This window comes from Podarcis tiliguerta (genome assembly GCF_965153285.1).
Source record: "Podarcis tiliguerta genome assembly, chromosome: 1".
Taxonomy (NCBI): domain Eukaryota; kingdom Metazoa; phylum Chordata; class Lepidosauria; order Squamata; family Lacertidae; genus Podarcis; species Podarcis tiliguerta.
Genome location: NC_139534.1, coordinates 55,273,659 through 55,295,841, shown reverse-complemented (window position 1 = coordinate 55,295,841; position 22,183 = coordinate 55,273,659). Strand labels below are relative to the sequence as shown.

Genomic DNA, 22,183 nt, shown 5'->3' with positions numbered 1-22,183 from the left:
ATCTGCAGAAAACTCAATTGATGACAGGTTTTTTTCCAGGGGAAACAGCAGGACAAGTGGAAGTGTAGATGGGGCCTTAGTGAAGCTGTAGCACATGCTGCACTAAGGTTTGTCTAGCCAGATGCTGTCCTAACTGAACAGAATTAAGAAATATATAAGAATTAAGAAAGTATAAGGCATGACAACAGCTAAAGCTTTATTGAAAAACAATATTTGCCCATCCCCAAATGACTAACAAAGCAAAACGGTAAAGGATCAGGAAACAAGCAGCTGGTACGTTCTTCCTTTCGTGGAGGAGGGGCGGCAGCTTCAGGGATGCGACTGGAGTTTCATTATTTACCCCACTTAATCATATCCCATCATGGATGCTCCACCTCTCACACAGGACGAAGTGTTCATCGGCTGTGCTAGATGCAAGGACAGACAGCCATTAGCCACAGATCTTGCTCAGTAGAAAGCAAGCTAATGCACCATTCATATACTATGCTGAGTAGCTGCAGGGGGTATGCTCTTGATTTCACCCCCTTCCCTTTCTCAGGAGATGCCAGCACAGATGGATAGCACAGCTATGATCCAAGATTCCCAGAGCTGAAAGGGAGGGGGCACCCTTTCCCCCTCCCTTGCTGCCACCTCTACACCCATATGTAATGAGGCCAGTGGCTGCATACTGCCAACCTGTGCTGTAGGTGATAAGTGTACAAGACAGATGGATGGATGAGCAGTCCTTGAAGTATGTGACTTAATGATGGGAGCAGTTAATTTGCCTTTCTTCCCAATTCATCCTCTACCCAGCCAGGGGGGGGGAGAGACAACAACAACAGAGAGACCACAAAAGAATGACTAGCTTTTAGTCCTATTTCTTGCTCCAGGCAGTAATCATTTAAAACTACACAGGAATTGGAGTGGTGGTGAGGCCAGTCCAATAAGGCACTGATGTCCAGCAGATGCCGGAAAATATGGCTGCTACGTTGTACAAACCTACCATTGGTAATCCTGCCCAGTTGTTTGCTTTATTCTAGGTTGCCCTTCAGCATTTCAACCACCTTCTTTGGTTCGGGAAACTTGAGCTTCCGTGGTGGCCCTTTCTTGAGGCCGCTCCATAACTCCACCTCTAAAAAACCCAATAAAGACAAAATCAATAAAGATAGAAGACAACTCACCAGCAGCATTTCCATTGTGTTACTTCCAGCCAGCCACAAGCACGCAGCCAAGACGCCATGTCCCTCTGCTGGCTTGTAGGTAGGGTTGTGTGCATTCATTAAACTATTGGTTGCTCTCACAAATAACGACATAGCAGTAGCTGAGCAAGTTACATCTCCAGTTGCCCAAGATCTCACACGTTGAGCCAGTTCTACAGCTGAGCTTGTGTGTGGAGTGGTGGAAAGAGAAACCGAATCTAACCGGACCACTGGGCTAAAGCTTGATCAAAGAGCTGCTATGTAGGTCTTGCCAAACATTCAGCCCAGTATCCTGCTCCAGTTCAAAGAAACCCTGTGAGCAAGGTGATAACTAGAGCAGCTAATAGTGCTGGAAGTTGTGCAAGCCACCTCTAGAGAACTCCCAGTCTCTCTTGGCACTGCCTGCCCACTCATCTTCCAGCAGCAACTAGCTTCTTGGACTTGCAGCAGCAAAGGGGAGTAAGGGATAAATAAGCAGGTAGAAAGCACAACAGAACTGGAAGGGGAACCTCAGAATATGGCTATGGTATCTGGTTGAAACCTCAGCTAGCCCAGCTTTTTGATACCTACTTCCAGGTCATTCTCTCTAGCGTAAGTCAGGGGTGGGGAACTGTGGCCTTCCAGATGTTGTTAAGACTTCAGCCACTCTGGCCCATGGTCTGGGATTATGGGATTTTAGCCCAGCAACATCTGGTGGGCATGGATTGTCCACATCTGGTTTCCTTTTTATGCCAGCACACCCACTCTCTGTACTGTGTCACTGTTGAAGGTTGGAGGAGTATTTACTGAATCCATCAAATCTAATAAACTGTCACAGGCACCACAAAATAACCATTTCACCGAGGTGGGGGCTCTGGCAATTATTAGATCCTGCCACCAAACAATTACAACATTATCAGACACATTCCGAAGCAGACAAAGACTACAGATAAAACATCTGACCACCTCACCCAAATCCCGAAACAGGCAACCCATCCTAACAAAAAACACACAACCCTCAAATTTAAAACTAATTAAAAATTAGGAGAAGCAGAGGATTTTGGTTGGTGCTAAGTGGTGCCCTCAGATGTCACACTAGGGATCCCAGCAATAAGATGTTCAGCTGCTGATGTTTCAGCCTCAAATTTCTAGTTATGTACATTCTGATGCGTACATACAGGGAACCACAGCTACTATTTATGGTCACACAGCCATCCCCCACCCCCAAATTCTATGGCACAAACCACAGCTGGGGAGAGATACAGAGTGTTTTCTGATTTGCAGTGGGATATGGAGAAGAGCAGGGCCGCGGGTGGCGCTGTGGGTAAAAGCCTCAGCGCCTAGGGCTTGCCGATCGAAAGGTCGGTGGTTCGAATCCCCGTGGTGGGGTGCGGTCCCAGCGCCTGCCAACCTAGCAGTTTGAAAGCACCCCCGGGTGCAAGTAAATAGGTACCGCTTTATAGCGGGAAGGTAAATGGCGTTTCCGTGTGCTGCGCTGGCCCCCAGCGGCTTTGTCACGCTTGCCACGTGACCTGGAAGTGTCTCCGGACAGTGCTGGCCCTCGGCCTCTTGAGTGAGATGGGCGCACAACCCTAGAGTCTGCCAAGACTGGCCCGTACGGGCAGGGGTACCTTTACCTTTATGGAGAAGAGCACAAGGCAGCCTAATTGCTTTTTGTACTTGGGGCCCCCCTATGGCTTGGTGAGTGGATTTGTGAACATCTGGTCACACATATTCTAGGCAGATGAAAACTACACCAAGAACTCACTGCCGAAGGTTTCTCTACCAAGCTATATTTGGGGTATCACTAACCCCAAATAGATATGGCAACTCCAGGAAGGTCCCTACTGTCTCTCACTGAAAAGCCTCCCTTGAAAGCACTTACTGGTGCCATCTTCTTTCCACAAAGCAACTTCAAAGCTATTCCTGCGCGGTTTCTCAGGGTTCACCATCACCACGATGTCAGGAAAGGTCTGGTGCAGTGCCTCGCTGACTGCATCGGCACTGCGCCCATAGACTCGTCAGCTTTTACTGTGGAATGAAGAAAAGCTTTCAGAGAACCACCTGAACTGTGATTTGAAAGTCTCTGTTGAACCCATACAGGCACAAAGCAATGAATGGTTTGACTACATGGAAGAAAGCACAACCCCACCAGTGTTCAGAGAGTTCAGCCCAAACTTCCCATTCCGTTTTCTACTTCATAGGAGAGATGCAGTATTTAGGGATGAGATTTCCTGTTCAAAAATGTGTTCTTACTAGAGCTGTGGCAATACTCAGTTAAAAAATAATCAATTATAAATTTGGTATATGTATGTATGTATATATATATGTATATATATATATGTGTGTATATATATGTGTGTGTGTGTGTATATATATATATATATATATATATACACACACCACCTGTGATTAAATCTGCTGACCAATTAAACTTTTAATACTAGTTCTGATACCAGTTTGCTTGGTGCCTACTGTATTGTCACTTGCATCTGTAGATGCAATTTTAGTCATACCACATTTATAATTTTAGGGCGTTTATTTTTGTATGAACATTTGAATGGTTTTACTCTTTTTTTAAAACCATCCAGGGAATTGCATTCAAGGGTGATATAATAATTACTTATAAAGAAATAAGCAATCAGCCACAGATGGCAAACAACACCTAAAGAGAGTTATTTCCTCCCAAATGAAGAAAAAGGAGGAAATAATACTTCTACACATACATTATTTAAAACAAAAGCAAAAAAGGTGTGCTCTTTCTTTTGAAACCATTTCCCCCCTCAGATGCAAATGTATGTAGATTTAATCAATTAAAACTAAAATAATTAATATACTTAAGGGTCGCATCCAATACCATCAGTGTGCTAGCAGTTTTCTCTCTCTTTCAATGCTGGGCAACAGGTCTGCTGGTAGAACTGCCTCTCATGAATGAAATGTCACAAAACTACCATTACTATTTCTGTCCTTAGGAATTGTATCTGCAGATGCAAGTCGTTCACTTATGGTACTTCTTGTGCAAAAGGACCCACTATCAGAGCAAATTCAACACTGGCTCACTTTAGGATTGTTCTGGGTGCAACCCCAATATTTTTTCTCCCAGGCAGCAGCCAGCTCTACCCAGGAATCCCTTCTAGAAAGCAAAATGCATGAAACAACCCATGAGGGTACCATCCTTAGTCAGATGATGCAAATTACGGGCAGGTACACACCAATGCTCAATGATCACACGAAAGCCCAATTCTTCATCCTTCTTTGGTTTCTTGGGTGATTCCTTAGCAACATTCATCTCCACTCCTTCAGATGTTGCAGTCTTGGCCCGAGGTGCCTCTGCCTTCCTCTTCCTCCCTTTGGGGGCCATTCTACTGCAAAAGCAAACACAGGAGGGTAGGAAAAATAATGGCCCACTCACCCCACTGGGCTGCACATCTCAATGCATGTGGCCTTCGTAAGGCGAACAGCCAAGAAGATGAAGCTCCTTCGGTTTGCTTTTGCTGCCTTATACCAAATCAGATCATGATGCATCTAGCTCAGTATTGTCTAAAGGGAAGGATAGATCTTCTGCATGCAAAATACTGCATGCATGCATGCAAGTAAGTAAGTAAGTAAGGAAGGAAGCAAGCAAGCAAACTGAGCCTTTCTGCAAAGAACATTATAGTATCAATCCTGACAAAGTAAAATACCCTAATGCCATAAGGAGGACACTAGAAAGGCTTAAGTGTTAAGCATTTAGAAATTGGGTTATCAAACCTCTTGCAAAACACAGGAAAATCTATGGAGGTTGATTCACGTGTACACACTTTCAAGCAAAGAGAATGCGAGCCTGTAAACTAATATTCTTTAAAAAACCTTTTTAATTAATTAGTTACAGAGGGCGGGGTGGGGAGAACGTGAAAAGCAGTCTTTACTTGCAAACCGTCCAGAGAACTTTTCTGTTAATGGGCGGCATATAAATCAATTGAAATTTAAAGGAAAAGAATTAGGAGAGCTGGTTATCCCGAAGAAGCGAAGATAACGGAAGAAATAACGCCCCCCCCCAAAAAAAGGGCGCCAAAAAATCCAACTAGAGGAAGAAAAAGCAACAGCAGTTAACCAGAGCGGCAGGCAGGATGAAGCCAGCAAAGCGTAGAAGCCAATTACCGTAGGAGAGAAGCACCTACGAAGGACAGAAAGAAAACAGCACGAAGCGTATCCCATCGTTGGAGAGAGCCGAAACAAAAGTGAGAATAGAGCCAGATTGCAAAAATTCTGGATAGAGACTCCTACCCGTTGCACAAGCGGGCAATCTCCCCTGGCCTTTCTTCTTTCTTGCAAACAGCGCTCCAGCCCACGCGCAGCAAGAGGACGACAAAGGAAATTACACTGCGGCACCAACCACGTGCGCCGATGATGGGAGGGGAGACTTGGGAATAATAACGCTAAAGTGGGGAAAGTCACAAAGCAGCAGTCTGCTAGCTGGCCAGTTCAGCAAATGGGGCGCCTTCTGAGGATACCAGCCTTAGCTATCAAAACGTTTTGTTTTGATGAAAGAATAGGAATCGCAGGACTTTTAACCGCCCCCCCCGTTCAAAGGTGGTTGCTACCACTTACACAAGCCTCTCTGCAAATCGCGATGAAGTTCTGCAGCAGCCAATCCCGGCTCGCTCCCGATCCTGGCTCCTAAGGTAGCGTCGCTGGTTTAGGATTTCGCTGCAATTCGCCGCTTAGAAGAAGAAGAAGAAGAAGAGTTTGGATTTGATATCCCGCCTTTCACTCCCTTTAAGGAGTCTCAAAGCGGCTAACATTCTCCTTTCCCTTCCTCCCCCACAACAAACACTCTGTGAGGTGAGTGGGGCTGAGAGACTGTGACTGGCCCAAGGTCACCCAGCAGCTGCATGTGGAGGAGCGGAGACGCGAACCCGGTTACCCAGATTACGTGACTACCGCTCTTAACCACTACACCACACTGGCTCTCGTGGTGCTAAGTACCGCTTAGTACTGATCGCGGGCAACCAGATTCGTTTTCTTGCGATGAAGCAGTGGAAACATTCGCTGCATCATGCTGGGTTGGTCCTTCTACAAAAGATCACTTAATGCGGATGATCCCTATGCATGAGTTTTAAATATAGAGGGTTCCCCCCCCATCTATTCCGTTATGCTAATTGAAGGTATAAAAAGAGCGTGGCAGGGCGCAGGATTAGAGTTGAGTCATAAACGCTACTGTTTTGCACTGTTTCGAAGTCACATCGCTATTACCATATAAAGCTGGCTGTATATTCTAGTAAATAGGCATCAGCTAGGTATTGTAAGAACTTCAGTCCGAGGTTTGCTGTTTAGCACTCTCTCTCTTTTGCCTTAAAGAAAATGGGTTTCGTAAAACCAAATTCCCCAAACTCTCTCTATCTTCTAATGCAGTACTCTCTTGTGGCATGGCAGCAGGCAAAGGGCAGATCCACACATTCACAGTACTCTCTCACAACTGATCACATGGGAGTACAGTGGTACCTCAGGTTAAGTACTTAATTCGTTCCGGAGGTCCGTACTTAACCTGAAACTGTTCTTAACCTGAAGCACCACTTTAGCTAATGGGGCCTCCTGCTGCTGCCATGCTGCTGGAACACGATTTCTGTTCTCATCCTGAAGCAAAGTTCTTAACCTGAAGCATTATTTCTGGGTTAGCAGAGTCTGTAACCTGAAGCGTATGTAACCTGAAGCATATGAAACTGAGGTACCACTGTATCTGGTTGAAAGCAGCCATGGGAAGTGATTTCGCACTGTCAAGTCATCATATGGCACTGTAGCAAACACAGAACCTTTTGTATTTTTATGTTGTGACCACTCTGTAATCTTTGGATGAAGGGCAGTATACACATTTGATTAATAAAATATTTGTGGGTGAACAGCTCCTACCTTTCCTTAGTAAGACACATCCACCTCCTAAGTTAGGAGCCCCCAACTACTTTTAGGGAACTTTTTTCATTATCTACCCTAGCAGAACCACTGCAGTTCCATTGTAAACTTAGCTGCCTGCTTATAGTTCCCGAAGTTTGTGCTATTTTCCTTTCTCTGTTAATAGAAGTCATTCCAATGATGATCAGCATGGCATGGCATCCCTATCCTCACTTGTCCTTCTACATCATGCTTTCCAAATTGTTCCCATTTCTCAAATCTTTGTCTCTGATTGCATCTGCCTTTAATTAGGAGGAAATATAGGCATCAGAAGCACAAGCTGGCATTCTGATCTAAGCAGGGTCCTTTTTATTCCTTTTTTACAGGGTTACCGTTATAGTGCTGCCACTCTGTGGCCTACACTGTCCTTTCACATCTGGCTTGGCAGTGGTGTCTTTTTTGGCCCAGCCTATGAACAGTTGCATGTCCGGGGAAGACAAAAGCAATGCCTTTGCATGTGTGAGGAACAGCAGTGCATCAGATGATCAGAGGAAGCTGAGGGCAGTTATTCTTCAAACACAATTTCTTTTTTATTTAAAGGTTTAAAAGCAGGTGTGGGGGGAGTCTGGATAGGTACTATGGTGAAGGGGTTAACCCTTGCCCTAATTCAGCCTCACAGACAGTTTTCCCCAGGGTGAAAACATACACCTATCTATATGATTGGCCTCAGCTGACTATTTAGGAGGGGAAATTTTAATAAGGAAAATAGAAGACGAAAACTTCAATCTCTCCCCCCCCCGCTCCATTGTAGTCCAGCTTCAAACTGATGCCTCCTTCATCTAAAAACTGGTGGAGACCCTAGTTGGAGTTTTCCAAGATCTTCCCAGCAACTCAGCCAGCATGGTTACAGCCTGGTAGAGAGCACCAAGAAGGATAGCATAGCAAAGCCCCCATCCCATACAGAAGAGTCGAGCCCTAAACAGTGAAGAAAATTTACTTGGACACTACAAAACATCCTTTTTTTTTAAAAAAAAAAAAAAGTACAGAATGCCCTGAGACCTATGGATAAAGGGACAGTATAGAAATTTAATAAATAATAATGATAATAATAATAATAAGCAAATGCAGACTGTGGCCATAGTCCAACTCAGAAACAAAAAGAAGGCCCCAGAAGAAGACATTCCCAAGTTTGTTTATTAGAGATAGCCGTATAAGACAATTAACAGAAGTGTGAAGGTGGATGAGTACAGTGAAGTGGAGCTTGTTCCTATCCACGAACAAGCTCCCTGGGTTGGAAATGGAGTTAGCAGCTATAAGAACCCTGTCAGTTATGACTCTGGACGGCAGAAGCAGCTACTCCTCCAGTTTGGGGGCAGGAGGGACCCCCTTCTTACTGCACACCCTCAGCATATTACACCACGCAAGCAGCTGATGATGATGATGCAGAGAACAGGAAATCCATAAGGACTGCATGGCTGCTGCTTACTCTCTGGCACAGCAGCACTTTCAAGTTCAGCAAAGAAACGTTGTACGTCCACCCATCGGCTTTTAAAGCCCAAAACTTATGGGAAGCGACCACGTAAGCTCTGTTGTCAGTACAGTAGAGGGCAGTGGGTAGCAAGTAGTCAAAACTGGTCAATGATACCTATAGCTTCTCAGCCACAGATACGACCCTGCATAAAACCAATTCAAACAGGAGTGAGGTGTCACAGCTTTGACAGGAGGGAGTCAATTCCACCGAAAGTGGTGATTCCTCCCATCCTGCCCATTTACAGTGTCCACTGAGTTCTTGCCCCCCCCCCCGTATCTCTTATTCATTGCCAGAGAAGCCTGCAGCCCCACATCTAGATGCAGAAACAGGTTCTAGCTTCTATAGAGTTGGGGCCACATCTTATCTTGCTGAAACTGCACCTAGCAACTCCTGGAAGGAGGATCAGGGGATGGGGGAAGAAACGTGTAGCTGCCAGCAGAGAGGCACTGAGCCCAGGAGGATAAAAGCTCCCTGGCAACTACACTCAGAAGATAGAAGCTCCCTGGCATGTACAATCATCTCCCAGCACCAGCGTTGTGGGCGAAAGCAGCTTGTGGCTGATGTCCCAGGAGAGAGATCAGAATGGCAATGGAAGAGGAATGGGGAGCTAAACAGTAAAGGAACACAGTCCAGTCCTCCGGGCTCTATTTGTCCTTCTTGCTCTCTCCATTGGGGACCTCAGGGACAGCAGGCTGTTCTGGAGACTCCTCTGGGACCTCAGGCTGCTTAGACACTTTCTTGGCTCTCTGGTACAGCTCATTCAAGTTGAATTCCCGAATCACATTCTCCTGTGACAAAAAGAAAGATCAGCATTGTTTTGTGTTACCTTGTACTGACCCCCAGCTTAATACAAGGCGCACATCTGATATTGACAGCATACAAATGAAACTTCAGATAGAGCGTACCTCCGAAAAATTCCATGAGACTGCTCGTCCCTTTTTATCAATCTGTGGCCGGCGCATCACCTCCTTCCCACCTTGGAAAAGGATTAGTGTAGGCAACTGCTTAGTGAGAGGAGATGTACTGACTTTGTACCTGTGAAGAGACAAAGGGCTTGAGTCCAGGGAGAACAAGAAAAGGAACATCTAGCCAGAGATTGATGTGGGCCAGGAAATTTTCTAGTGTTTTGTTTTTCCTTCAGGAAATATTGTTCCGCAGGTTCATTAGTCATAATGAATGCCAACTACAAATAATTATTAGGTCACCATAGCTGATTCTAAGTTTTTAGCCTTGTTTATTAGATTCAAGTAAAATAAACATGCTAATATGAATTACTCACAACACTGCATCTCCTCTTCCCACACTGCCCTGCTAGTGCAAAACAAGTTTTCATGGTGCTGCATATCACACACCTAGCCTTGTGGTCTTCCTCATTCTCCCAAGGTTCCTACAGCAAATAGCTCACCTGGTGCTCACATCAGGGTAGCGGCCCACATCCACCTTCCCAAAGTTCAATCCGGTGCAGTTGTATCTGGGGAGGCACAGCAATGGTTAGTATGCAGGCAGAAACACCATGAAACAAAGTAGATGCTTATTATTTCATTAATGGTCACATCCTGTTCTCTTCCTGCATGGAACTCAAGGCAGCATACATATGTGTCCCAGACACTTTCCTATCCAGACACTAACCAAACCTAGATGATCTCAGCTTCAACCAAGGTTGTGGCATCATGTGCTTTCAGACAATAACACAGAATATTAAAGAACACGGAAGGCACAGCCTTAAGCTGATTCCAAGGGCTTTCTCCCTTCTCTCAAGTTTGAACTACTCCTCTGATTAAGCACTGGGAAGCTTTAGATAACTGTGTTGAGTTATACAGCCACCCTTTTCCTGCTTATGCAACCACGACGTTGATGTATAACTCAACTCTACAGGGACTAAAAATGAAAACACTTTCTACACTAAGGCCATCTACTGGTCATTGCTGGAAGCAATGGGTTGCTTAAAAAAAAAGCCATGGGCAGCCAGGCCCTTGCCAAGAGCCACTTAAAGAGTAATCCTTCACTTTGGGACCTCAGTACAAGGGGGGGGGGGGGAGGACTTGGCCTCAGTTGAATGTATGGTGGGGTCACCAGAATCTCCTATGGAGTTTTATCCAGAAACTGCCAGTAGCTAATGAGCTATTGCCACCATCCATTTCCCATTAGTTCAACTACTAGGTCTCATAAACCTCAGAACGGGAACCACAAATAAAGTAAACTCTCTTGGGAACTAAATTTCATCAATTTTAAATTGACATTCTGTAGAAAGGATTAGCACTAACCTTCTGCAACCACAAGGGCCTGGATTCATGGACATTCCCTATTTGTTAAAGTTCCTTCCCATTACAGTTTGCTTTAGAGGATACTAAATTTTCCTCTTTTAAACCATAACTTGCATGGCTATAGTAAAACTCTTTCTTAAAAGCCAGCAGTACATCAGGGGCTGCAATCAGAATAACCTGGTGAGTTTATCTTTGTTCACCCAACAAATGAACTATTGTATCTTAGAAATATAATAAGAAGAATAAGAATAAGCCACTTTTCATTCATAGATTTCAGGGCAGTTCACAGCATAAAAATACACTCACCTTAGCCCAATAGTTATCACACTGGAACATACTGGACTCAATGCCTTTCTGTACCCTTCAGCACAACAAAAATGCTGAGTCCTGGAGGTAAAGTATGCATCACACTTTAGGCATCACACGTGCCTGAAGTCTGCCTGCCCCTGCGCTAAGACACCATACTTTATTAAAGAGTAAACCACTCACTTGAGAGACAAGTCTGCATAGATGGGAGCAAATGACTGGCACTCATTGGACCAATTAGCAAAAAATTCCACAATCCAGGTTACCCGCTTGTCCCGTTCTAGTTCCTCCTGCAAAAGAAGGATCAAGGCTGACACAATGCACATCCTTCAAATGTCCACATACAACACTCCAATAGAGTTGAAAGGATACAGAAGGACAATCCCTATCCTGAGGCAGGACCACACAACCATCAACTCTTCTCTAATCTGGTGCCCTCCAACATGGTTTGTATTCCAGTTCCCATCAGCCCCAGCCAGCATGGCCAGTGGGAATGGATGACAAGAGTTACAGCTTAATAATACCTGGAGGGCACCAGGTTGGGGAAAGGTGCTGCACAGGAGGACCAGCAATCACAATCCAAACCCATAGAGTTCCAGGAGTTGAGAGGCACTGGCAAAGAACAGGAGGTTATCAGTAGAAGCCTGCTGGATCCGAGCAGCCAGTCCAGCACCCTCTCTTACAGTGCCCAACCAGATGCCTATGGGAAGCCCACAAGGGCAGAGTGTAACAGCACTTTCCTTACTTGTGCTTCCTAGGAACTAGGATTCAGATGCAAACCACCTCCAATATTGGAGGCAGTACACAACCATCATGGAGTAGGTTCATATACTAGGCCAGGGGTGGCCAACTCCCAAGAGACTGCAATCTACTCACAGAGTTAAAAACTGGCAGCGATTGACCCCCTTTTTGGGGGTTCAGGTCAAAGTTGTTGAGCTTTTTCAGGGAGGAGGTAAATTGTTGAACTTTTTTAGGGGAGCCACAGTTGTTGAGCTTCTTTGGGGGGAGCCAATGATCTACCAGTGATCTACCGCAGACGTCCAGTGATCTACTGGTAGATCACGATCTACCTGTTGGACATGCCTGTACTAGGCTACATCCAACATTCATGCTTGCACTTCTCTCTGTGTTTAAGAATATCTGGAAAGTGCTCCCTTTGTCTGAACTTCAGAGCAAGGCTTTTTCAGTTGGGCTGAACCAGTCCCATTCCAGCACCACTAACCAACATCAATTTAGACTGCCAATGACACTCTTTGTTCAGATTTTCTTAGGTCTCAATACTCTCAGTTCTCGTGTGAATATGTACCATTTCTATAAAATATTTAATATTCCATATCTATAAACAAAATTTCCACAATGTTCACAGGGCGGTAAGACTGCATGCAACTTTTTTAAAAAAACAATCAGCAAGAGGAAACAGCGGTACAGAATAATAAACTTGGGGCCTCCTTAAGCAGAACTAATGCAGTGCAATGGTTAGATAAAGTGTCAAAGTAGAACCTGGAAGATCGGGGTCAAATCTGCACTCAGTAGTGAAGCTCAGTGAGGGACCTTGGGCCAGACACTTTATCTCTGACCAATCTACCTCAGAAGGTAGTTATGAGAACAAAGTGTGTGTGTGAATGTATAGAATATATACCTCCTTGAGCTCCAAGAAAGAAAAGGTAGAACATACAGTTGGAGCAGCAACAGTGACCATCTACGGCCTGGGAAGTGGACAGTTATCATCATCATCTCTCTGCTGGTTCCGTCACTGCTGCTGCCAGAAAAAGCCAGGAGCTGCAGACTATCCAGTTGCCCGAAAATAAATGTTCCAGATCCAGGGACAAAAGTGGGAGGGGAGCATATTTTCCAAGGTGGTCACTGTGGGACCTTGTTGAAGCAGTGTCTCCTTTTCAGCCAGCACTGCCCATTTCTGTTTTAACAAGGGTTTTTATTGTGTTCATTTTCTTACTGTAACGAAACTAAGTCAGTATAATATAATACGCTATACCCAAAATAATAAGCTATACCCAGTTTATCCAAGTCCACAAGAACAAATGAGAGTGCAGAGAATAAAATACTCACATCTATTGTTTTATCACTGAAATATTTGATGTATTCAGGACCCAGGTACAGAGGTGGCTTGCAGGTCATCAGGAACACTGAAAAGGCACATACCAAGCACAGCTTAGCTACCAAATGGGTAGGCAACCTAAGGCCTGGGGGCCGGATCCGGTCCAATTGCCTTCTAAATCCGGCTTGTGGACAGTACGGGAATCAGCGTGTTTTTACATGAGTAGAATGTGTCCTTTTATTTAAAATGCATCTCTGGGTTATTTGTGGGGCATAGGAATTCGTTCATTCCCCCCCCCGCCCCAAAATATAGTCTGGCCCCCCACAAGGTCTGAGGGACAGTGGACCGGCCCCCTGCTGAAAAAGTTTGCTGACCCCTGGTTTAGCACTATGCTGGGATGGGATTAGGAAGCTGCTTTATATGGGACCAGAGTGTTTGTCCACCTACTACAGTACTGTCTATTAAAATGACTAGCAGTTGCTCTCCAAGGTAGGTACTCTACAAAAGCTGTGGCTCCTCCCTGCTTTTGAGATTGGCAGAATTCTCAAAAGCTTCCCTGGATTATATTCTCCTCTTGCCAGGAATGAAGATTCCTCCAGCCCACAGCCCTCCTCCAATAGCTCAAGAAAATGGAATTCAGACAGCAGGTTCCAGCTGCAGTGTTAGATATGGCAATCATGGGGTAGTCTTCACTTAATGCAAGCTGGCATTGCCCTATAAACAAAAATAATGCCCCAAAATAGAGGAATTATGAAATATGTATTATGTGGTTATGCAGAACTGGTGGATTTTGCATCTAAAGTCCTATTATTTATGTTGTCCAAGTCCTCCTCAATTGATAGAACTAGAACTAGGATATAACTAGGATGACTCACCTATACAGAGGGTGAGGTAGAGCAGTCCCATTCTGATGTCAAGGCGGAAAAAAAGGATGACATTGGCTACTTTGCTGAACATGAAGATGTTTCCCACATGCTGGTCCACAGTAACTTGAGAGAGAAAAAGAGGCACATTTTTATGGCTGATATTATCTGTATCACTGCTAGGCCCAGTAACAAGCTGGAATTTTGACTGACGCTTAACTTTAAAAAAAATTGTGGAAGCTTTCTGTGCAAGACAGATTACATATTTAGAATGCCTATTGATAGATACACACACACACACAGTGTAGTTTTCAAGGTATGTGGGAGTTTCTTGTCAAACAAGTGCTGTCCTAGGCTAACATTGTACAGTTTTGTATTTTACAGCATTTGCTGTAGCTTTCTACATTTGCCTACAGGTCATTCCTGCTTCCCATATCATTTCAAGCTAAACCCCACATTCTGCATATCCTTTCATCTTAGGCAGTCACTGTTCTCTGCTATATTCTTATCACCTCCATGTTGACCTTCACTTAATCTCACCCATAATACACCAAGTCTTGGCACATGGAAGCTTTGCCCCGCTGGCCTCCATATCTTTGTATTATGGAACAGAAAACAAAAGAAATAGACAGGTCACCTTCTGAAGCCACTCCTACAGCAGGAATGCACAGGGACAATGCACCGATTGTGGCAGAGGAACAAGGGCCTAGCAGCAGCCATTCATCTTAAAACTTTTCAAATCATTTTTGACGCAACCTCATCCCACTTACATGAGCTCTGTACCAGCTAGTTGTTCAAAATATACTGACTGGACCATACTGATTTTAAAGAAAATAAGATTTTGATACAGGTTAAAGCCAGCTGTGAAATCTTTGTTTTCTGAATCATTTGTAAGCTTTACTCCAAAAAGAGAGAGATAAAGAACAAGCATTACTTACTGGATCTGCGGTTCTTCATCATCACAATGGCACTGAGGAACATAAGAATCTCCACCTCGCGCTAAAAAGAAAGATGGCAGTAAGTGGTTGTACAAGCAGTGGGGGAAAGGGACCCACTGGCTTGTCCTTAGAGCAGATGTCACATTTATCCATCATCTAGCTAGCCATACTGCCAGTTCCAAAGGAAGCTTACAGTTGCTTGGAAGTTTCAGGACCACAAACCAAGCAGGTGCACAATGAAATAAAACTAGAGCTGACTTTTATGTGACGGCATATGCAAGGATCACCCTTATTTTGTACATTTAGTAAATTGTGCAAGTGCTCTATGTTACTTTTTTCTTGTTACATGAAAAACAAATTATGCAGTTAACTACCTCCACGTAAAGGATGATTTGCATGAAAATATTTTTTCACTAAAACAGCTAGTGCAATCTTGCATAAACATCCTGCTCAAATGTTAAAGTGTTTTATGAGACAAATACAAAAAGAATAGCCATGATATCTTGTTGCAGCAAAACCAAACAATTTTTGTGGCCCTTTACACAACAAAATACAGTGTGGTATATCTGAAAAACTAGTGTCTAACATAATATATCACTGTTGTAGACTTAAGATACCACAATAAAAAGTTGTTTTTGCTTTATGTGCAGGGCAATTTACATTAAGTGGTACACACAAACTTTAGGGCCAATTCATTAATATAGGAATTGGTCTCAAGTACAACTGCAACCTACACATGGCGAGATGTTAAAAATAATAATAATTTAGTTGTACAATGCCCATCTAGCTGGGTTTCCTCAGCCACTTTGGGCAGCTCCCACAGAATATTAAAAATAGAATCAAACATTAAAAACTTCCCTAATCTTGCCTAAACTTCCCTAATCCTCTCAGCCTGTTGCTTACCTGTTACAGAACAACCTACGGCCATGCCCACAGAATTACACAACCAGAGATGACCCAATTAATACTTTACTCCAACCCATATGATTAAAACATGTATCACATCTAAAGAATTCAAAAGTTGTCTGTCTAAATGTCTTTTTAAGACTGCCCATACACCAGATCCCACAACTAAACTAGTTTTGTGATCACTACATTCTCCTACATGATCAATTCATATGGGCAGGAAACCCCACAGTGTGACATGAGAACAAGTGCTATGGGTTACCACACTCAAAGCAGCTTCTTTTGAGGTTTGGACTAGAGATATGAAAGAAGATGCTACAGGAAAGGAATTTTGACTTATTGATTTGCTGAGTTGCTATGCACACATGTGCCTTACAACAGAAGGGGAGCACAAAATGAAGTGGAAGTTTTCTGGCTGAGTTGCCAGGCATGAAAAAACTATCATAAGATGTTGAGAATTCAGAGACACCTTTATGAGCTCTTTTGAACTTTTGTGTGCAGTTCAGTGCAAGCACAGGAGCCATTTGAGGAAAGGGCAGAAAATGGTAAGCAATAGTAAGACGAAGCAGAGGAAGAATGCGAGTGGGAACCACTTGAATTTACTATCTAACCAGGGGCTGTTTGTAATGCAAACAAACACTCTGGTGGTATTATAAGCATTGAGATTTGAACAGTACAGCCAGACAAATACCAGCATAATTGGGAAGCGGAGAACAGAGCAGGCCTCCACTACTTTAAAGGGAGGTTAAGTGTGAAAGTCGGCAGATATTCCTGGAGGTCACTCTCATCAGAGGTTGGAAAGAAATTCACCCCTATTGGGGTCCTCTCCTGAGGTGGAGGAGCTTATTATATTAAACACAAACTATTATCATGTCTTGCCTTTGTGCATGTCATTCTGACAACAATTAAAACAACTGGGACCTTACGAGTGTAGGATGGGTGATTAATAAAATACTAAACAGCAGCTAGTCTGCAGCCCTTCAGATCGGGTTGGACTCTTAACTTCCACCAACCCCAAATAGCATGCCCAGTAACCAAAGAGGGTGGGAACTGAGGCCCAACAATGGGGTATTGGGTTGGGTTTTTTTAATTATATATTTTGTGGTTTTCTATTTTGATTTTGTTCTGTGAACCGCCCTGAGACCTCCGAGTACAGGGCGGTATATAAATTCAATAAATAAAGAAACAATATCTGGAGGGCTGCAAGTTAGTCACCCTTCACTAGTACACGGCGAACCAGCCATCAAAACAACAAGAGCGCTATCAGTTGATGGCGCCGAAGAAGAAAAGAAAGAAAGTAAAAAAGAAAGAAAGAAAGAAAGAGAGAGAGAGAGAAAGTCTTTTTCCTTCCAGTCGGAGAGTCGAGAGTCTCCGGGACGAGGATGCCAAACGACAGATCTCGACTTCTTTGGGCAAAGGGGAGAAACGTTCCCTTCCCAGCAGTTGGCCGGATGAGCCCCATAGAGGCAAGAGGGCGTGAGGGGGGCGCCGGTCAGAAGGGGCTCCGGGCAAGGCCTCACCCAGTCGAAGTCACAGGGGTTGCCGTCCTCGCGCTGGGTGGGCAGCCCGTGGCATAATGGCGGCACCTTCCGCACCAGCAGGAAGGCAGCCGAGAGCAGAAGCGACAGCGGGTAGTAGGGCTGCGCCAGCCACCGGCAGATCCCAGGCACGGAGTAGATCAGGGCCAGCAACGGAGCAAGCACCGCCATCTTCACCTCACCCTGACCGAGCCCCCGCGCCGACAGCTTCTAGCACCTGCCGGCGGCGCACGCTCGTCGTTCCTCCGCTCGGGCTCGCTGGCCAATGCCTACGCCAATCAACGGAAAGGCGGAGCTTAGAGCAACACCGCGCACTATCATTGGCCGACTTCAGAATCGCTGGGATGGATTCGGAATACAAACTAGGGGGCCTCTCGACGCATGCTATCGACGTCATGCCGCCATCTAAAAATGCGTCACGAGAAAGCAGAGGGCCGTCCAATCGGAACGCGGCCCAGTTTCCAGGTTAGTTAGCCAATCATACGTAAGAGGAGGGTTCACCGCCCTCCAATGAAAACAAGGCGAGCCGAGGGGACAGCCAAGATGCGAAGCCAATGGGAGGAGATTGCGCGGGGCACGCCGGGATGATGGAGAATTTCTCCGCTCTCTTCGGAGGGACGGAACCGCCTCCGCCTACCACAGCCGCCGCGCTGGGCTTTGGACCAGGGAAACCCGGAGGACCGGGGACTGGGCCACCTCCCGTCCCTGCCGTGACCCCCGTCGGAGAGAAAGCGGCGTCCGCCAGCGGCCCCTTCTACCTAATGCGCGAGTTACCAGGTAAGTGGCTGTTGGAGGGGGCGGGCTTCGGGGGCGACTCAGCCTACCGGAATGCAGAGGCGGGCCTTGCATCCTTGGCCAATGCCAACGAGGCGCCGCGGGGGAATGGCCCAATAGAGATACGCGGTTGTGTCTTGATGGGCACTCCTCCCTGTTCCTGTGGGAACTTAGACCCAACAGGCGAAGCTGACGACTTCGCGGAAGCGCAGGTAGTGGTGAGATTTCGATTGGCAGCTACTGGGGGCCAATGAGGTGCCGGATCAAAACGGAGGCGGAGTCATGCGGTGCATCCGCATTTGGCGCTGCCGAGGCGGAAGCCGCTGAAGTTCATTATTAACTTCATGGCAAGCCCGTTTGCCATTTCTGCTTTAATAGATGCTTGCTGTAATAATCTATATGGAAGGTCCGTCTGAAAAGCACTGTCTAAACACCATAAGCAAATAGGGCCCAGTGAACACTATGCCAAAACCTGGCTTAGCACAGGAGAGCAAGCATTCCCAGAGCAAAGGCTGTGGCTGTTGCACTATCATGGTTTGGCTCAGCACTGCATGCCAACTCGGGGGTCATGGTTGTCTCCCCCAAACTATGAGTGATCAACAACAAACAGCTCACGGCTTGTCGGGAGAGACAGAACATGAGCCCAGTTTGGATGTCATGCATAGCCAAACTTGACCTTGAGTATGCATCAGCAGGACTCAGGAAGAAGCACAGCAGCCATGATTTGTGTGAAGCCATGATTTGGCTTAGTGTTGTGTGCAAACTATTGCTTTGTTATCAGGTGAGGGTCCTACAAACCATTACCTTGAAGCAACCTCCCATGGCATAAGTGGGACTTAATTTCAAGTATACATGAATAGGACTTTGGGGATTTTCTTCCCAGGATGCCTCAGCCTATCAAGAAGAGAAGTACATTTTCAGAAAGCAGAGCAAAGCTTTTTCTTGATCTGGCTTCACCAAAAGCATTTTGGGTGTATGAGGCTGGACATGTCCTCTTGTCATCTCAACAAAGAAGTCACTTGCAGGTGCAAGTAGTGTCGTATTTGAAGGATTTGCTTGCCAGATTCTATCTGCCTTTGTCCTGTTAATCCCAACAAGCCAAACATAGTCATTATTGTCATGTCCTTTGTTCTTTGCCAGGTACTACAGAACTAACAGGGAGCACAAACCTGATCACCCACTACAACCTGGAGCATGCCTACAACAAATTTTGTGGCAAAAAGGTGAAGGAGAAGCTCAGCAACTTCCTTCCAGACCTACCAGGGATGGTAGATTTGCCAGGTTCACATGACAACAGCAGCCTGCGTTCTCTCATTGAGAAGCCTCCCATCTGCAGCAGTTCGTTCAACCCTATCACCGGTACCATGCTAACAGGCTTTCGTCTCCATGCAGGCCCGGTAAGTTAGAGGTGGGGACTGCAAGGGAAGGAGGAAATATTGACTGTCGGTGAGAAAATGACCTGAATGACAAAAAAAATATGCCTGAGTTGAAATGGACGTTAGGGTGCACTGGAGAATATGAGAACTGGGAGAAACTTCTAAGAGTCCAGCAGAATGGGATCCATCTCCCTTGATGGAATAGTCAGTAGTAGGTAGGCTGAAGTTAGGGAGGGATCCCAGGCAGGAGGAGTCACAAAGAAAAGTACAGTGGAACCTCAGGTTACGTACCGCCCTCCTTATGAACGCTTCGGATTATGAGCTCCGCTAACCCGGAAGTAGGTGTTCTGGGTAGCGAACTTTGCCCTGGGATGCGAGTGGAAGTTGCCTGGCGGCAACGGCGCGGCAGCAGCAGGAGACTCCATTAGCAAAAGCGCACCTCGGGTTAAGAATGGTTTTGGGTTAAGGACGGACCTCTGGAACGTATTAAGTTCGTAAACGGAGGTACCACTGTATTGTCAAATTTAGTGCTCTCTTTTGCAGAGCAGGTATGAAGAGGAAGGTTGACTCATATGTGAATTCCAGAGTAAATCTTTAGCCATATTCTGTGAAGTGTAGATTGCCAAGGAGTCTAGGGAGCTCCGAGCTCATAACAGACCCAAGTACTAAGCTTAGTGAACATAGTAGAAGCTTTTCTTGCAAGTTTTGATGGGGGATAACGGTGGGACCAGGTTACCAAAGAGACAAGCAACCCCCCTCCCTGCAAATGATTGCACCTGTGGTTATTTACTGGAACAACAGATGTGGTATTCAGTGGACTAACATGCTCTTTTGTTTCTTTTGCACTGCTTCAGCTGCCAGAGCAGTGTCGCTTAATGCACATTCAACCACCTAAGAAAAAAAACAAGCACAAACACAAGCAGAGTCGTACGCAGGATCCTGTCCCTCCAGGTAAGAAGCTTCCTCCTTGGGTCCTGTGGTTGCATTTGCCCTCACCAACCCCTGCCCTTCCTTTCCAATTTAGCATTCCACAGTCTAGCGGCCTAAGCTACCGCAATTCCTGCTTTGTCCAAAGTTCCTGCTTCAGTTCCTTTTCTCTTTTTGGTAGAAACTCCTTCAGATTCTGACCACAAGAAGAAAAAGAAGAAGAAAGAGGATGACCCTGAGCGGAAAAGGAAGAAGAAGGAGAAGAAGAAAAAGAAAGTAAGTTGGGAAGAATGCTTCGACCAGCTCAAGTAATTGTACCCTCAGGTGCCAGAGAACTGACTGAGATGTGGGGTCTTTTCTCCTGGCCTTCCATTATTGTTGAGAACTTTCATTCTCATTCTTGCATATGTGTCCATTTTGTTTTTCTTTAGAATCGGCATAGCCCTGAACACCCTAGTGTGGGCAGCTCTCAGGCCAGCAGCAGCAGCAGCCTCCGGTAAAGTCCTGCCACGGAGTTATCTTGGAAGGTGCTACAGCTTTGACAAGAAAAGGAGGAACAGCAATAATGGGGGAGTCACCACAGACTCATATACTTCCCCTGCTTCCCCTTCGCCCCTACTGAGTGGAACTTCTGGGACTCCATTGATCTCTCTATAAGGAACACAGACTTTGCCTGCGACACAATGCAGACTGGTGTCTTTATATGGGAGCCCTGCCTACTCGGGGAGGGTTTTTTTCCTTCTTCCTTTCCTTTTTACAGAATGTTCCTGACTAAGTTGGGATGTGTCTGCCTCGTGATTTAGTTAAACCTTTGTTGGAGCACTTGGGAGGGTCTGGGATCTCCTCTCGTATCATGGGCTTGGAAACTGCACTGTGAATAGATAGGGAGAAACTCTAGAAGTGCTTTCTTTTGTAAAGTGTGGCCCAAGGCTAGTGGGTGAGTTAGTTGCCTAAGTAGAAAGAGCTAATGCGATCGGGCTTTTTCTAAATAGGAAAATGGGAGAAACTGCAGAACCGTGAGGTGGGAGTAAAGAGAAGACAAGGTTGGTTTTACCTTCCCGGACTTGATCCATGCTGATAAGTAGGCCTGCTTTAGTATCATCAGCTAGAGAGTTAAGTCGAAAGCATTGACCAAATTTCATTTAACTGTGGAAGCATGTAAGTCAAGAAGCTATACTGTGAATCCAAGGACAGAACTGTGTATATGGTGATATTTTCCCCTAAGGGCTCACTTACCAGGTAAAGGCTTCTCTACATGTAATCCCTTTAAAAATAAAACTTGAAAACAAAAAAAGCTGACATCATTTAAATCTTTGCCAGCAGAAGGGAGAAAGTGGAATCTTCAGCAACAGACTTCAGCTGTGAACAGATGGAAGCCTCTTTCAGGAACCTGGACAAATAGAAACCATTGTTTTCTTTTATCCTATTCTTCTGATTTTTTCTGAATTACTACCTCAGCAGAGTACCCTGGCAGAAATGGTTCCTTAAACTGTCAGCTGGTCATCTTGCTGGCTAGTCTGTCCCACGTTTAAAGACAAAGATGGTGATGAATCTGCCCCTATCTACTGCACCAAAATTCCTTGGAGTGACAAGAGGAACATGCTTGGAAAAAGCCTGCCATCTTAACTGCTTCTTCTTTCCTATAGGAAGGGGAATTTCATCCACAGTAAAAACATCTC

General features: G+C 45.3%; 3 protein-coding genes across 8 annotated transcripts; 1 reads left to right on the top strand and 2 right to left on the bottom strand.

Annotated features, from left to right (window-relative positions):
- Window positions 1-183: 183 nt before the first annotated feature.
- Window positions 184-5,579, bottom strand: SELENOH (selenoprotein H). Of its 5 annotated transcripts, none has more exons than XM_083432276.1 (5): window positions 5,424-5,579; window positions 4,370-4,522; window positions 3,043-3,188; window positions 983-1,111; window positions 184-407 (listed from the first exon to the last, which is right to left on the bottom strand). In XM_083432276.1, the coding sequence occupies exons 2-4, from the start codon at window positions 4,516-4,518 to the stop codon at window positions 1,011-1,013; spliced, it is 396 nt and encodes a 131-aa protein (XP_083288402.1). In that variant the 5' UTR covers window positions 4,519-4,522; window positions 5,424-5,579; the 3' UTR covers window positions 184-407; window positions 983-1,010. The 5 variants fall into 5 exon arrangements, with proteins under 5 accessions (XP_083288402.1, XP_083288405.1, XP_083288401.1 ...); XM_083432279.1 differs by having other exon boundaries at window positions 184-402; XM_083432275.1 differs by having other exon boundaries at window positions 4,370-4,519; window positions 5,418-5,553.
- Window positions 5,580-8,201: 2,622 nt separating this feature from the next.
- Window positions 8,202-18,358, bottom strand: TMX2 (thioredoxin related transmembrane protein 2). 2 transcript variants are annotated; one of them, XM_083426972.1, is made up of 8 exons: window positions 18,252-18,358; window positions 14,984-15,044; window positions 14,058-14,171; window positions 13,194-13,270; window positions 11,310-11,416; window positions 9,962-10,027; window positions 9,462-9,591; window positions 8,202-9,344 (listed from the first exon to the last, which is right to left on the bottom strand). In XM_083426972.1, the coding sequence occupies exons 2-8, from the start codon at window positions 15,024-15,026 to the stop codon at window positions 9,201-9,203; spliced, it is 681 nt and encodes a 226-aa protein (XP_083283098.1). In that variant the 5' UTR covers window positions 15,027-15,044; window positions 18,252-18,358; the 3' UTR covers window positions 8,202-9,200. The 2 variants fall into 2 exon arrangements, with proteins under 2 accessions (XP_083283098.1, XP_083283097.1); XM_083426971.1 differs by lacking the exon at window positions 18,252-18,358 and adding an exon at window positions 17,410-17,833.
- MED19 (mediator complex subunit 19) lies at window positions 17,982-21,922 on the top strand (the record flags this gene model as incomplete). Its single annotated transcript, XM_083426986.1, has 5 exons — window positions 17,982-18,204; window positions 19,342-19,598; window positions 20,432-20,528; window positions 20,686-20,780; window positions 20,936-21,922. 5 exons carry the CDS (start codon window positions 17,982-17,984, stop codon window positions 21,002-21,004), a joined length of 741 nt encoding a protein of 246 aa, XP_083283112.1. The 3' UTR covers window positions 21,005-21,922.
- Between the last annotated feature and the right edge of the window lie 261 nt (window positions 21,923-22,183).